Source organism: Tiliqua scincoides, chromosome 4 (assembly GCF_035046505.1).
Source record: "Tiliqua scincoides isolate rTilSci1 chromosome 4, rTilSci1.hap2, whole genome shotgun sequence".
Classification (NCBI taxonomy): Eukaryota; Metazoa; Chordata; class Lepidosauria; order Squamata; family Scincidae; genus Tiliqua; species Tiliqua scincoides.
In genome coordinates, this window is record NC_089824.1 from 49,968,998 (window position 1) to 49,983,650 (window position 14,653).

The 14,653-nt window shown below is 40.9% G+C and overlaps 1 protein-coding gene across 1 annotated transcript in view; it reads left to right on the top strand.

Moving 5' to 3' along the window:
- The window catches only part of CCDC178 (coiled-coil domain containing 178), a 153,079-nt gene that overhangs the window by 88,121 nt on the left and 50,305 nt on the right, over positions 1 to 14,653 (top strand). The window contains exon 17 of the mRNA XM_066624422.1: positions 5,693 to 5,842. Within this exon, the coding sequence (XP_066480519.1) occupies positions 5,693 to 5,842 (150 nt within the window). The remainder of the gene's footprint in view (positions 1 to 5,692; positions 5,843 to 14,653) is intronic.

Genomic DNA, 14,653 nt, shown 5'->3' on the forward strand with positions numbered 1-14,653 from the left:
ATTGGCACTGTGTCAAGCCTCTACTTCCTTCAGTGACTCGAGAACCACTGTATCTTCCATCATTCAGGATAGGTATAAAACTGCTTTTTTCTCTTTCCAGCCTTCCTTCTTCTCTTCCCCATACCTCGTCCTCCTTCTTGAGTACTCACAGGTCTCTTGGCTTGCTTCTGCCCTGAGGCCAGTTACCTAGTTCCCACTGAGTTTGCTTATTGAACCTTTTTCTGCCTTTACACACCTGCTGAACTGGCAGATCACTGCATCTTGGCTACCTAAGCCCTGTGACTCCTGCAACAACCCAAGAAACCACAGCAGCAGATACAGATAGGTAACTTTGGCCATTGGCACCCCTAATAAGCCCTAAAATGAGCTTCTGTGTCTTGTGTACAGTCAAATTGATGGCAGGCTTAGTGTTTCTACTCTCTCCTGCTTTGTTTGGTGTGAGTGCTGTGAATGTGTTTGTGAGTCTCGCAACCCAATCCTATCTACGCATGTCTACTCAGAAGTAAATATCATTGAATTTGGTGGTGCTTACTCCCAGGAAGGTGTGCATAGGATTGCAGCCTAGGACTCTTTTGTCTGTCTTTATATCAATGCAAGGGAAAACTCAGAGATTAGCTGGAGGCCTCTTATATCCATGGTTCCCTTTGACTGATACAGCAAGACCTGTGAACAGCAAACCACTTAATGACTCTTGCCGAGTCAGGTTTGCTGTGCCCCACTGGTCCCTCATTTCAGAGGGACCGTAGTGCTGGTTAAATGAGACAGTAACTCCCTCGCCACAAGTAAGTCACATGCTTTATGGCCCATTCAGGGACTCCTTGTCTGTTGTTACTATCCCAGACCAGAGTGCACTCCACCCTAAATCATAGTCCTGTGTCATAGCTGGAATGCTTGGTTTTTTGTAGTCTTTCCTCTTCCTCCCCCAGCTTTTTCTCCTTTCTTTCCTTCCACTGGTTCCTTATCCCTTGGCCCCTCTGGGTAATCACCCTCCTTTGTGGGAATGTCTCCCCATAAACCATTCTATGCCTCCTTTCCCCCTCCATTATGCATGCTTATGCATCACTCCCCCTCCTAAGAATTTCCCCTTTTTCCTGTACTGCCTAGCAACTGCTACCATTTAGGGCTTTGCTGTGGTTGCATTGTGTACTTCTTAAATCTCCCTTCCCTCTTATTATATATGTATCCCCCCAATAAATTGTATTGTGTTACACACTTATCTTAATCAGTGCTCATCTTTTAATGTGTCATGAGGCATTGCATCTAGATCTCTGCAAACATTTTAAATCCCTTGTATCCACATGTTATGAGCATCTCTGATCACACATTGTAACAAACCTTTCACTACGTACATCCATGGTTGTAATAGTTTATAGTAATATAAATGTTAAAATTAAATGATTAATGTCATGCAAACCGCCTCCTCCTCAACTGTGGGAACATAGCTATATATGTAAAAGGCACCTTAGCAAGTGTTTTTGGTCTTTTATTTTTATACTTTAGCCTTTCATTGAAAACACAGAAAATTCAGAGATCAGGATAAAACCTGAGAATACATTCTGTTTAATTTAAAAGAGCTGAAGAGTAATTTTTGTCAGCGCCAAAGTTTAAACTGATGCAAAATGTGTGTGTATGTTTTTAAATTCTTACCTGGAAGACCACTGGGTGTCAGCCATGTCCATTGCTATGAGCAGTTCACTCAAGCAAAATGGCTTGTCAGTGAAATAAACTACATTATTTTGATGAGTCAGAAACTCTTGTCAGCAAGGTTGCTTCCTGAGTTGTTCTTCAGAACTAAAATGCTTACCAACATTAATGGATTATATGAGAGTAATGTTTTAGGTATGTTTCTAATTAATTGGTAGTGTTGGTAAATGAAAAATACCAAGTTGGCAATCAGTCAGATTACAACATGCCTTGCTATCCTGGGAAACAATGTATGGAAAATTATCCTCTCAAATAAATCGGTTTGGGGGGCAGGGGTATTAGTTAGTTGCTGTATTAGTTTAATTCAGTATTCGTTGTTGCAGTATTAGTTTAATTCAGAAAATAATTTCCTAGAAAAAGTATTCATGAATGTGTCTTGAATTGCTTATCTCAAATTATATTATGACATGTAGTAATCACAATAGTAATTATAATCCTATATATTCAAAGTAATTTTTGCTTCTAAACACTTTGGCTGGAATTCAAAGAACTCCTCCACATGTTTTCTTCACACATGCAGCTTGCATCAGAACTTTTTCTGAGAAAAATCAAACTGCTTCTAGAAATCTCTTCCATGTGGACAAGCATGTTTTACACAATTATGCAATAATAATTTGCACATTCAAGACATTCTAAATAAGTGGTAATTTTTTTCCCCATTTGCTCCTCTCAGGGTCATGGTCTCTATGGTCAAGATTTTTTTCTCATTCCAAACAGTACTGGAAATGGGAAAGCATTTCCAAGGGAACAATTTGAAAGAAACCTCCCCCTCCCCTTCCAGATCCACCCTCCCTTGTTCCATTCAACTCCCTGTCTCCACCCCTGCGCCAGATTAACCTGGTCTGGGAAGCATCTCTCTGTTCTTCCTGCTGGCGCACTGGCTAGACACGCTATTACAAAGTGGTTTATAGCACTTTTGCAACACTGCACACCAGTGGAACATGTGTTCTTCTGGCAAAGGTAGTAAATAGGATTGGGCTGTGGCACTACTGAGGTTTGAATGTAAGCACTGTGCAATAACTCCCAAAGAGAAGTACCTCATTTAGAGAAGATATCCTGCAATATTTATAATAAATTGCATATTTGTTGTCTAATAACCGAAACATCTGGAAAAGTCCACAGAGTTAGCTCTTTATTTCCCCTATTATCATATGCCTTTTGTCATGTTCTTTATATGCTTTTTCATTGGATCTTTGAAAGGTTATTTTTCTCCATAGATCTTTAAACAAAGCTATTGTTGAAGAACCCCATCTTTTACTGATGGTGGCAACCTTCACATCAGCCTCATCTTTTAAAGTTATTTGCCTTTCATGCTTTAATCTATGTTTCTTTTATTAACCTTGAGTTTGTTTTTCATGAAATCTTCATCTACCTTACTCATGTGCAGTTAAAATCTTGACCTTTTATTCTTGCAAATAATTACCACTCCTAATATTCATTCATTTGATAGGACTGTGATTACTGTAGAAATGCTAATTATTTGTAAGTATTAAATGTCACAATCATAATGGAAACCAGCTAGGTTCCTCAGTAAAGGTGAGATTGTCTCTTTTCAGGAATAATACAAGATACAGTATGTTTTAAAACAGGGGTGCCCAAACCCCAACCCGGGGGCCACTTGCAGCCCTCAGGGACTCCCAATCCAGCCCACGGAGAGCCCCCAGTCTCCAATGAGCTTCTGGCCCTCTGGAGACTTGCTGGAGCCCACACTGGCCCGACACAACTGCTCTTAGCATAAGAGCAACTGTTCGACCTCTTGCGTGAGCTGTGGGATGAAGGCTCCCTCCACTGCTTGCTGTTTCACATCTGTGATGCAGCAGCGGCAGTGAAGGAAAGGCTGGTCTTGCTTTGTGCAAGATCTTTTATAGGCCTTGATCTATTGCAAGACTTTCATTCATTCATATAAGTTTCATCTCTAATATATTCATTTATGTAAATTTATTCAAATTTGAAATGTAAATTAATTCTTTTTTTTCCTGTAAATTAATTCTTTTTTTCCCCTACAGAGAGTCAGAGAGATGATGTGGCCCTCCTGCCAAAAAGTTTGGACACCCCCGTTTTAAAGAATTGCTTTTCTCCTTTGTATTGCTGCATAGTTTTTGTTGTCATATCTAACGTCTAGTTCTAACTGAGCTGGTAACTGTATGTCACTGAACTGTGTGCTTTTGGCTATAGGTAGGGTTCACATAGTTGAATGTTACTCTACAAAACACTCTCTGTTCATAGAACAGTATATGCTAGGAAAATATCCTGCTTCCTGACATGCTAGTTTTCTGTGTGCAGGAATATGTTTCATGGGAGAACATTCCAGGGGCAGGAGGTCTGGTCTAGAGGGTAGAGCCTCCATTTGCCTGAAGATTAACATCCACAAGGTCGGCAGTTCGAGGCCACCGGCACCGTGCGACCTTGAAGCAGCTGGCAAGCTGCAGCTGAGCTGTTCCATCTGCTCGGAGCGTGGGAGGATGGAGGCCAGAATGTTAAACCAGATCGGAGTGTAACATCTTGAATGTGGTGGTTCTTGAAAGAGAGAACCTTCTTTCAATTTGTAAAAATCCCTGCGTGGATTTAATAAGCCTGCCTGTGTAAACCGCCTTGAATAAAGTCTTGAATAAAGACCAAGAAAGGCGGTATATAAATACTGTATATTATATTATTATTATTATTATTATTATTATTATTATTATTATTATTATTATTATTATTATTATTATTATTATTATATTCCACCATGTGAGATTCCACCTGCAATCTAAATTGGTACATCCTGGAGCCCAATGCTAAACAGTGTGCACTGGCTTACCGCTGGCGTGCACTGTCACAAACATGCCGTAAAGCATGTTTCTGAGCCCTCAGCACCAGCCCAGCACTGGAGCTGGCCCAGCACCAGCCAGCACTGGGCTAGTGCCAGTGGAAAGCTGGTGCTCCACTGCTCAGTGGTCACACAAATTGCCAGGCAGTGGAGAGGTAGGTGGAGGCTGAGTCAGGGACAAAGTGGAGTGGGAGAGGGCAGGGAGGATTAGGAGTTTCTATCTAATCTTGAGACCTCTCAAGTCTTCTCCATGGATTTCTCCATGACGTGTGTGTGTACATTATATATATATATAGAGAGAGAGAGAGAGAGAGAGAGAGAGAGAGAGGTTGATTATCCCTTATCTGGACATCCAAAATTGGGTCTGTTCTGAAATCCAGACGTTTTGGGGGCCATAATGTTTTCTGCACCTGGCTAGCGTAGCACTGCTACTAACTCAAGGGAGGAAGCCTGCAGGACTTTTGATTTGCATTTTTCATGTGGTCAGCACAACCCAGTAAGGAAGCCAGCAGGGATTGTTCGGGCACCTTGCCATAACGCAGTCGCAGTGCATTACCCAGTGCTAAGCAGCTAGAACTTCTTTGTTTGAATTTTGTACGGGCTCTGCACAACGCAGCAACCAAGCAGAAATTTTTGGGGTACCTGGCCATAGTGTGATGCATACCGTTTTCTGACTTACGTTATTCAAAAATTATTTAGTGCCAGTGTCCATTATTAATCACTATATGTGCTTTGAAGTTTAAAATGCCATTATTATGTTTTTCTTTTAAAATAATATTTAAGAGTTTGGATTATCCTAAAGTATTAGGTGCTTCTCGGTAGAGTTTTTGAGCATACCTGAATTCCGGTCCTAAAGTCAGACGACTTGTAATTAATAGAGAATTACAACTTCTCAAGGCTCTACTGCCATGAATTTAAAAAGAAAAACGTCTGCTTCAGGCAACTAATTTTGGATTGAGAACGTATCTTCCCAGCTCAATAAACCAAAACTAGTCATAGCCCTCCACGGTCCGGTCTTCTATTATCTTAGGGTTACCAGATGCAAAGGGGGACAGAGTGCCGATACCTTTAACCATTTAATAGAAGATGGAATAGTGTCACTCACTAATGAATACTGTTGAGAAGAAATCATAGCTCTTAAAAATGTTCTGTAATGTAATCAGAAATATCTCTCTTTAGATTACTTTCATTATTGACTTGGAAGAAAACCTGCGTTTAGCACAAGAGTATCAGATGCTCCAGATATGCTTTTTAAATGACAAAAACAAGCTTATGGACATCCTCGATTACAAAATAAGGACTGAAGAAGCATTAAGAGATCAAAAACAGGTATAGTGATATGTTTCTTTCCTTAATTATTTATTTTCTAAAATGTAATTCTTAATTATTACTATTTAATAACATTAAAAGTCAATCATGATATGTCTGGAATAGTCTATGCAATTTCTTTTACATGTTTTTCTTAAGCACTTTCCTTAATTTTTCTTAGAGCATGTGATTTCCTTTGCATGTATATTCAGAAGTAAATCCCATTATTGTCAGTGGGGTTTGCTCTTGGGTAAGCCTTAGGGTCCAATCCTATCCCACTTTTCAGTGCTGATGCTGCAGTAATGTAGCCCCAAGGAAAGGGAACAAATATTACCTTACCTAGAGGAGACTTCTGTGATTGCCCCCCTACCACAGGATACAGCGCATGCCCCATTGTGCTGGCTGCACCAGCACTGGAAAGTTGCATAGGATTGGGCCCTTAAACACTTATCCTTCATTTTCTTAAGCACTTCTCTTAAGCTCTTATTCTTCATTACTCAGAATTGTCCTGTGAAAATGCTACTGGATGTTCCAAGTTTATTATTCATTCCCTTTGGCATTTAACAGCCCAATCCTAAGCTGCACTGGCACAGCAGGGCCACATGGCTTACACTGCATCCAGTGCAGTTTAGGAGGCAGCTGGAGGTCTCCTTGAGGAAAGGGGATTTTTTTCCCCTTACCCCAAATAAAGCCCTAGTTGTCTTTATGGGGCTTTTTGGATCCGCACCAGCTATTTAGCTGCCACAAATCCAGGAAGCCTGGTATAACACCAGGTGAACCAAGAAAGAGTTAGGATACAGCGGAGGCTTGCTCCCTGATGCTGCCCCCTCTTGGGCCCGATCCACCCTCTGTTCCAACCACCCGCACCCCAAAAAACCCCTCCCTGCCTCCAAAATGCCCTCCCACCACCCTCTTCCACCCCAGCTCTTCCTGGCATAACCTTACCTGTTCCAGCTGGTCCTGCTCCAGGATGCAGCACCAACAGGCCAGCACAGGCCATTGGGCCGGCACTGCCAGCTCACAATTAGCTGCAAACATGCTTTATAGCACATTTTTGACACTTAAAATTGGAGCTGGGATTGCTGCATCAGCTCAACCAAGAGTTTGGATTGGACTGTGAGCTGTACACTGTGCGCCTTCGGTATACGCAGGGGATCTGTTTCAGGACCCCCCCCCCCCCAGGATACTGATTTCCATGGATACTGAGTTTCATGGAAAGCCTTCCTGGACATGACCAGAAGTGCCTTCCAGTTGCATCCAGGAAGTGTTCTGAGGCATGAAGAGGCAGGAAAGGAAAGGGACTTGCAGATGTTACTAATCTAGCATACTGGCTGGCACAGTGTCCTTGATCAGCGTTCAGAATCCAACTGATTTGATGCAGCACCAGTGGGGATCCAAGATGCACAGCAGCAAGGCAGGGGAGCAGGCAAATAAAGGAAGAATATGAGGCTTTAAAACGTAGGGCTTTTATAGATTTTTGCTGCTGTGGGATTCTAGGTGAGGGTGAGCCAATCAGGGGATCCTCTATTGCTGGTTGAGGGTCTCTGCTGGGTTCTACCTTTGTTTTTCCTGCCCAGTTGAGGTGGTAGTAACTAGTTGGAAGTCCATTGACTTGTGCCTGGATTGAACTTAATCATAAATTGATGAGTACTGTTGGGGATATAAAACCTTTCTTTTGCTTTAAAAAGTTGTTTTTCTCAAACTCGGGAGTCTTCAAGAGGGGTCTGTGCTCACAATATACTAATTCCACTGTTCCAGAAAAATTTGGAACTTGAAGATTCATGTGAATTTTGAAGCCATGAAAACTCTGTTTAAATTCAAAGAGTAAAGTTTCTACTCAGATGTGAAGCATTGAACTCCACAGATCAATTAAGGGGGAGTGATTACATGGTTCAGTGAAAAGTGGGTCTTCCTGGCCTATGGATCTTTGGCCTTTTGCCATTGTTCCTCTAAATAGTCACATTACTGGTCTGGCCCTTGCTCTCCAGTCAGGCACCTGCACCGCATACACACGCTCAAATGTGCATCTCATGTACACCTCCAATTAAAAGGAAATAGTCAGAGATAAAATATTGACCATGTAACAACTATACACCTGCAAGCCCTTGCATGTTTCAGAAAGGATTCTCTGGGTCAAGCACTGTATAAAGACTTCCTTTGATTTGTCAGGATTACAGTTTATAATGAACTCAGGATGCCAAAGGGCTGTCAAAGCCTTTAATAAGATCAGATTGCAGGTGGATATCACCACTGCATAACTGCAAAAAATCAATGAAAATTGATCAGCAATGAAACCAAAGATGTAACAGACCAGAGGTGTAAAAACAGTTTTAACAGGATATTTTTTTTTAACTAAAGTAATCCTTTGTGTTTTCAGATCTATAGAGTAACTGGAAGAATCCAGTGTATCTATGATAAGTTCCATAGACCATAATTCTGTGTTATTTTCTCATGTAACTATGATTGGGATTTAGAATCATTACTCCTTTTTGAAAAATATAGAGCATTGTACTATTAGAAATCTGAGGGACCATCTACAGTCGTTCTGTGCACTCTGGCTGTTGAACATAAAGGCACATAAACCAAGAAAGCATAACTATACAGGGATCTAAACTGGATAATTACAACATTCTTTTGATTATGTAGTCCATCTACAAATACAAAATCAGCACATAAAGAGCATTTGTACTAATCACAAGAAAAGAAGAAGTTGGTTATATACTGCTGCTATTAAAAGGTGTATTTTTCTTCAGATTTTTGCTAATAAGTGACTTACAACTGCAACAGAAAATCAATTTTGTGGGAGTATCACTGTAATGATTTTTGTAGTTGGTGTACTGCACATATACATCACAGTGACATGAATGCTCAGGGAGAAAATCACTCTCATTTTCATTCTTTCCCAAGTACACTGAGTTCTTTTCCTTTAAAAATATGTGATCAGATTAGCTTCCAAATTTGTTTGTAAGAATCAAGATTTGAATTTTGATAGGTTTTTCACTTCTTGTGCTCAACAGTAGTATAAAAACTCTCTTGTATTCTCAAATAGTTGATAGAGTCCAATTAATCTCATGGGTTCATTTTTCATAGCGGTCAGACTCATTCATTTGCACTAGTCATTGTAGCTTTGTTTGCATAGTGGGCACAAGAGCTGAAGTGCTTTCTTTCATTGTCCCTCCATACTGCTGGGCAAGATTCAGCCACTGAACAGGAGAAATTCTTGTTCTTCTAGGTTGCTTGCTTTATTGCAACACAGTTGCTTTTGGCAGATTCTGTCTTTCACTATTTGCCCTTCTTTTCATAACTGGTACATCATGCAGCAGAAGAGAAACTGGAAAATCCTTAGGGGGATATCAGCCCCCTGACTTCTTTCTTCGTTACAGACTTAGACAATCAGATTAAGAATATGTGAAGCTCTGAATTGGGCAATAGAAGACAGAAGTGAATGAACAAGTCATGGTGAAAGCTAAGAGATGCAGCTAGGAAGAGGGAGGATGGAGTTCAGCCTGAGAACAAAGAGAAAGGCAGGGAGGAATAGTGAGGCAGGAAGCAAGAAACAATGGACTGGGACTGCTAATCTAGTCCTGGTAATGATTATTATACCCATTCTAGTACCATTATGTCACACATTTTATATGAATTTTGAATTGTTTCCTTTCTTCTCTTTAGCTTTTTTCATAGTGGTGGACCTAGTATTGCAGTAAAACATATGTAGGGTCAATTTGTGCTGAATAGTTAATAGAAACCATGATAACAAAAGTCATTACACTGCAGTTCAGTTTTGATAGTAAAATTTCTGCAACATTATCACAAATCCTCATGCATTAGTGCAATGATCCTTACTATAGTTTCATATTAGAATCAAAAGACTGCACTGGCATGCTTGAGACAAGAAGTCTTGCCAGTTGAGAGAACCTCTCTTGCTTTTGCATATAACACAGTTTTGCCCCTTTTACACTTCGCAATCTTTGTTCAAAGCTCCCATAGTAAATCTTAGCTATTTTTTTTGTTGATTACAACATTCTTTTACCAGTCAAAAAACACAACTACTTCTGACAACACAGTGCAGTCTGTCTTGTTTGAATTAACCAGTGCAAAATCTATTTTTTGTATGTGCAACCTCCTGATTTTAGAAATGGGCTACGTCAGACTGCCAGATGCAAGGAAGGGCACAAGGATGCAGGTCTTTTGTTGTCTTCGGTCTCCCTGGGGCATCTGGTAGGCCACTGTGAGATACAGGAAGCTGGACTAGATGGGCCTATGGCCTGATCCAGTGGGGCTGTTCTTATTCTCCTATTACTTCCTGCCCAACTATTTAGTCTTTTATAAACTAAAATCTGATTATACCAAGTATTCATGAAATTTGCTTAACATGTACACCATTCTCTTCTAAGAAACACATGTCCCATGTCAGTTGACAATAAAAGCCATAGAATCAATAACTGATATTCAAATGAAAACAAGGAATCGCTCCCCCCCCCAGTTGTTTATTTCAACTGTGGAAATGAAAAGATGGTGAGTTGTCAAATCAAAAGTTCAGAATTGATGAAACACTTGTTTCAGTGCTGGCACCCAGTTGCTGAGGACAAAGATGAGGAACGCAGGGTCAGACATGATGAGCATGCAAATACATGTGTCTGATCATTTCATATTTTTCTTTTTTAACCAGTAGTGTGAGAATGTATGAGTGTGTGCAAAACAGTGTGGGTCAGGCAGCTTTAGGAAATAGCTCCCACTGTAGTTCTTAGGGCGCAATCCTAACCAACTTTCCAGCACTGGCATACCTGTGCCAGTGGGGCATGTGCTGCATCCTGCAGTTGGGGGGAGGGCAGTCATGGAGGCCTCCTCAAGGTAAGGCAATGTTTGTTCCCTTACCTTACCTCGAGGTGCATTGTCCTTATGTCAGTGCTGGAAAGTTGGTGAGGATTGCAGCCTTAGTCCAATCATGATCCTGCCCCCCCTGTTCATAATGGAAAAGAAAAGAGCTTCAACTGATTTTTAATAGAAGACTTTTATCTGTATACAGTGTGTTGGGATGAGTTAGCTTTATCAGGCAAGAAGCCACAATAGGGGCTATGTGCTAAAGGGTCCTATTCGGTGGCGGTTCTCACAACCCTTCACATGCTATGGACAAAATTGAAGGGTGAAGTACATGCATTTGCTTGCTGGGCTGGGGCACTTTCCTTATGAGGAAAGGCTACGGCGTTTGGGCCTCTTCAGCCTAGAAAAGAGACGCCTGAGGGGGGACATGATTGAGACATACAAAATTATGCAGGGGATGGACAGAGTGGATAGGGAGATGCTCTTTACACTCTCACATAATACCAGAACCAGGGGACATCCACTAAAATTGAGTGTTGGGCGGGTTAGGACAGACAAAAGAAAATATTTCTTTACTCAGCATGTGGTCGGTCTGTGGAACTCCTTGCCACAGGATATGGTGCTGGCATCTAGCCTAGATGCCTTTAAAAGAGGATTGGACAAGTTTCTGGAGGAAAAATCCATTACGGGGTACAAGCCATGATGTGTATGCGCAACCTCCTGATTTTAGAAATGGGTTATGTCAGAATGCCAGATGCAAGGGAGGGCACCAGGATGAGGTCTCTTGTTATCTGGTGTGCTCCCTGGGGCATTTGGTGGGCCGCTGTGAGATACAGGAAGCTGGACTAGATGGGCCTATGGCCTGATCCAGTGGGGCTGTTCTTATGTTCTTATGCTTTTCAGTTTGTCCCTCAGTCATTTTAATGTATATGTAAATGTATATCATACTTTCATATGTTGCTGGATGACAATACACAAGCACTTTGGAAGCCACGATTATCCCTTATGTTTTACTTTGCCGATTCCTGAATTATACGAGCATGTGATGGAATGAAAAGTACGGCGCTGAGAGTACTATTGATCATATTTGCTGTGTTATGAGGACAAGCACAGCAAACGTTTTGGCCTGTCAGAATGAACAAAAAGATAGGTAAAGTCATAGCATATGTTTCATGATCTTACAGACCACTGCTTGTTAGAAATTTTGGAGTGTATCTTCTGTCAGCACACATATATCTCAGGAGTGTGGAACCATATGGACAGTTTTCAGATGAGATTGAAGGCTGATATTTTAAAACTGTTGGAATATATAAAAATATGCTTTTCTAGTCAGCTCCTGATTAAAATATACACTTGACTGGAGAAGTTGCTCTGAAACTGATAGTCATAAGGCTCTTACAACTGTAGGAAACCTTACACACAATTCATACCTGATTGACAGGCAGAATTTCATAGGTGGTGATGATGACATGGTCTAAAGAATACATGATGCTTAGGTACGTTTGCCCAGTGTGATTTCAGATATGTAGTTTCCCAAATGCAGAGAATCAATGTGTGTGTGTGTTGGCAGTATTTAGGTCATGTTAGAAGGTGCTATTGTTTATCAGTGTTCTTAATTATGGTTCATTTAGGCCATAATCTTATGCGCACTTACCTGGAAGTAAGCCACATTGAACATAGTGGAATTTAGTTCTGAGTAAACTCAGAATTGCACTGTTAAGCCCAATCCTAACTAAATTCCCACACACCAATGCAGCAGTGCCAGCATGGGATCTGCTGCATCCCATGGGGGAATTTCACCTCTTGCAGGTCTCCTCAGGACAAGGTGACAAATGTAGGCCAGGCCTACATTTTACCCAGGGTGCCGGGGGAGGGAGGAAGGCGGGTCCATGGAGCTCCGCTCCGTCGAATCCAAGGTGTTCGTGCAGGGCTTGGCACCCTATACGAATGCTTTTACTTTACCACCGACCTTTTGGTTAGCGGTAAAGTGAGTAGCCCCATTGCGGGACTGCTTCCCTTCTTCTGAGGTGCCGCCTGCGGGAGCCCAAGGCATGTAGGATCTGGCGGGAGCTGTTCTCGGTGCCGCCGAGGCTGGGCGCCCCAGGCAGCTCAGGATTGGGCTGTAATTTCCTTAGCATTACATATTTACACCTCAACCCTAAACACACTCATTTAAATCTCACTGGATTTCATGGATATTGTTTTTGTGTGGTATAGTAGAGAAAATACTTGTAGTGAAAATAATGTAGTGAAAGTAGTGAAAACACTTCAGCAATATGTAACAACCAATTATCGCATGCAGCAATTAGAAGCATTTGTTAGGTTGTGTCCAGATTACATGAACACATGTAATTTGTACTCAGAAATACCACAAACCGCTCCATAAGCTACTTTCTTTTACAGCGAATCCCTGCTTCCAGGTTGAAAATGGAAAATGTTAAATATAATATTAACATGATTAATATTAGTATATTAATATTAATATGTAGAAAATATTAAATCTGTATAATTTTCCTGTAATATTGCTTGTGAGTATTTGAAGAAATTTCTCATGAAGGCCATTCTGCTTACCCATTGTCTTGCCCCTCTTCCATTATCAATATGTTATTCTTTAAATCTTAAAAAACAAAACAAAACTGATCTTCTGTACCTCTTTTCTTTTTTTCAATCAGCACAAACACCTCACCAGTTTCTTTAGCAGAGTTGATTAACAACACAATTGTGGATTCTTCAGCACCCTATGTAAATGTTTGAAGTTTAACATACAGGTTGAGCCTCATTATTCGAATGGGTTCTGTTCCAAGCACTCATATGGATGGCAAAAAATGAACTATAGCTAATCAATTTAAAAAGTTTCTTTGCTCTGATGATTTAAAAACCGCCTTGTCGACCTTTGTGATGTAAGATAAGAGTCATTAAGAAGACAATCCATCAATCAGTCGTCCTCCAAGAGCTTAGAAAGGAGTTTCACTCAGCCCCACCAATGCAAAGTGATCACCTTTCTTAGGGAGGGGTTGCCTGGAGAGAGAAGGATTGATGGATTTTTATGCCAATAAAGGTCTTACTGAACTGATTGATGTATTGCCAGCCAGCTACCCTCTCTCTCTCTCTCTCTCTCATTAAGGAGGCTATTGTTAAAGGACTGTTCAGTTTTTTAAACTGATTTTAAAGGGATACATTTTTCCCTTTTTCCAGAGATCAGCACATTCCTTTTCGTTTGCTGGGGCCATTCGTGTTGAGTCAAATCCGTGTATAAATAGGCTGGACCTGTACATCCTTTTACTTTCCCATTTTGGTCATTCCTAAAAGTAGGGTCTGACTAGATGTTTTCCTCTTAAAGAGGAGATGTACTTAAAACCAGATTTTTAACTTACAAAAGGCAGCCTCTAATGCCTGATCCTGGTAGGGAGCACAATGCATGTGGAGGGAGAGGTTTTCTCAGTTTACACCATTCTCCTGACAAAAATCAACCCCTGCAAAGCTGCTATTTGCCCCAAAGTGGGTTTCCTCGCCCCCCCCCCCCACTATTTTACATTAGAAAAAAAATCCCTTTCAAGAAAAGAAACAGAGGATGAAACATAACAGGAACTGCAGGAATTTGGTCAGGACATACTCTCACATCCTTTGAAAAGGACCAGGTATTTTTTCCCTCTTTTTTCCCTTTATTTATCAAAATGGGACCAAGTCATTCTGATTTATAATGAGCTTATCAGCGTTCTCCATTCAAATATGCTTGATCTAATGCTATGTAAAATTTTCTTGATATTTCATTTTAATGTGAAAATTGCCATTTCAAAGACGCATAAAAGTCTGTAAAACTCCCAACTCTTGGTGGATGACTTTCATGCCTATCTGCTGCCCAGAACTCCAGCGCCATTATTTTTATATATATACTTTGGCCATTGCGCATGCTCTTGTTTTCAACCCTATTTATGGGAGCCGATCCCCATGATGATGCACATTATTTAAAAAAAAAAAAAAAAGTAAGCCCCTTGCTGAGTGCACAAATGC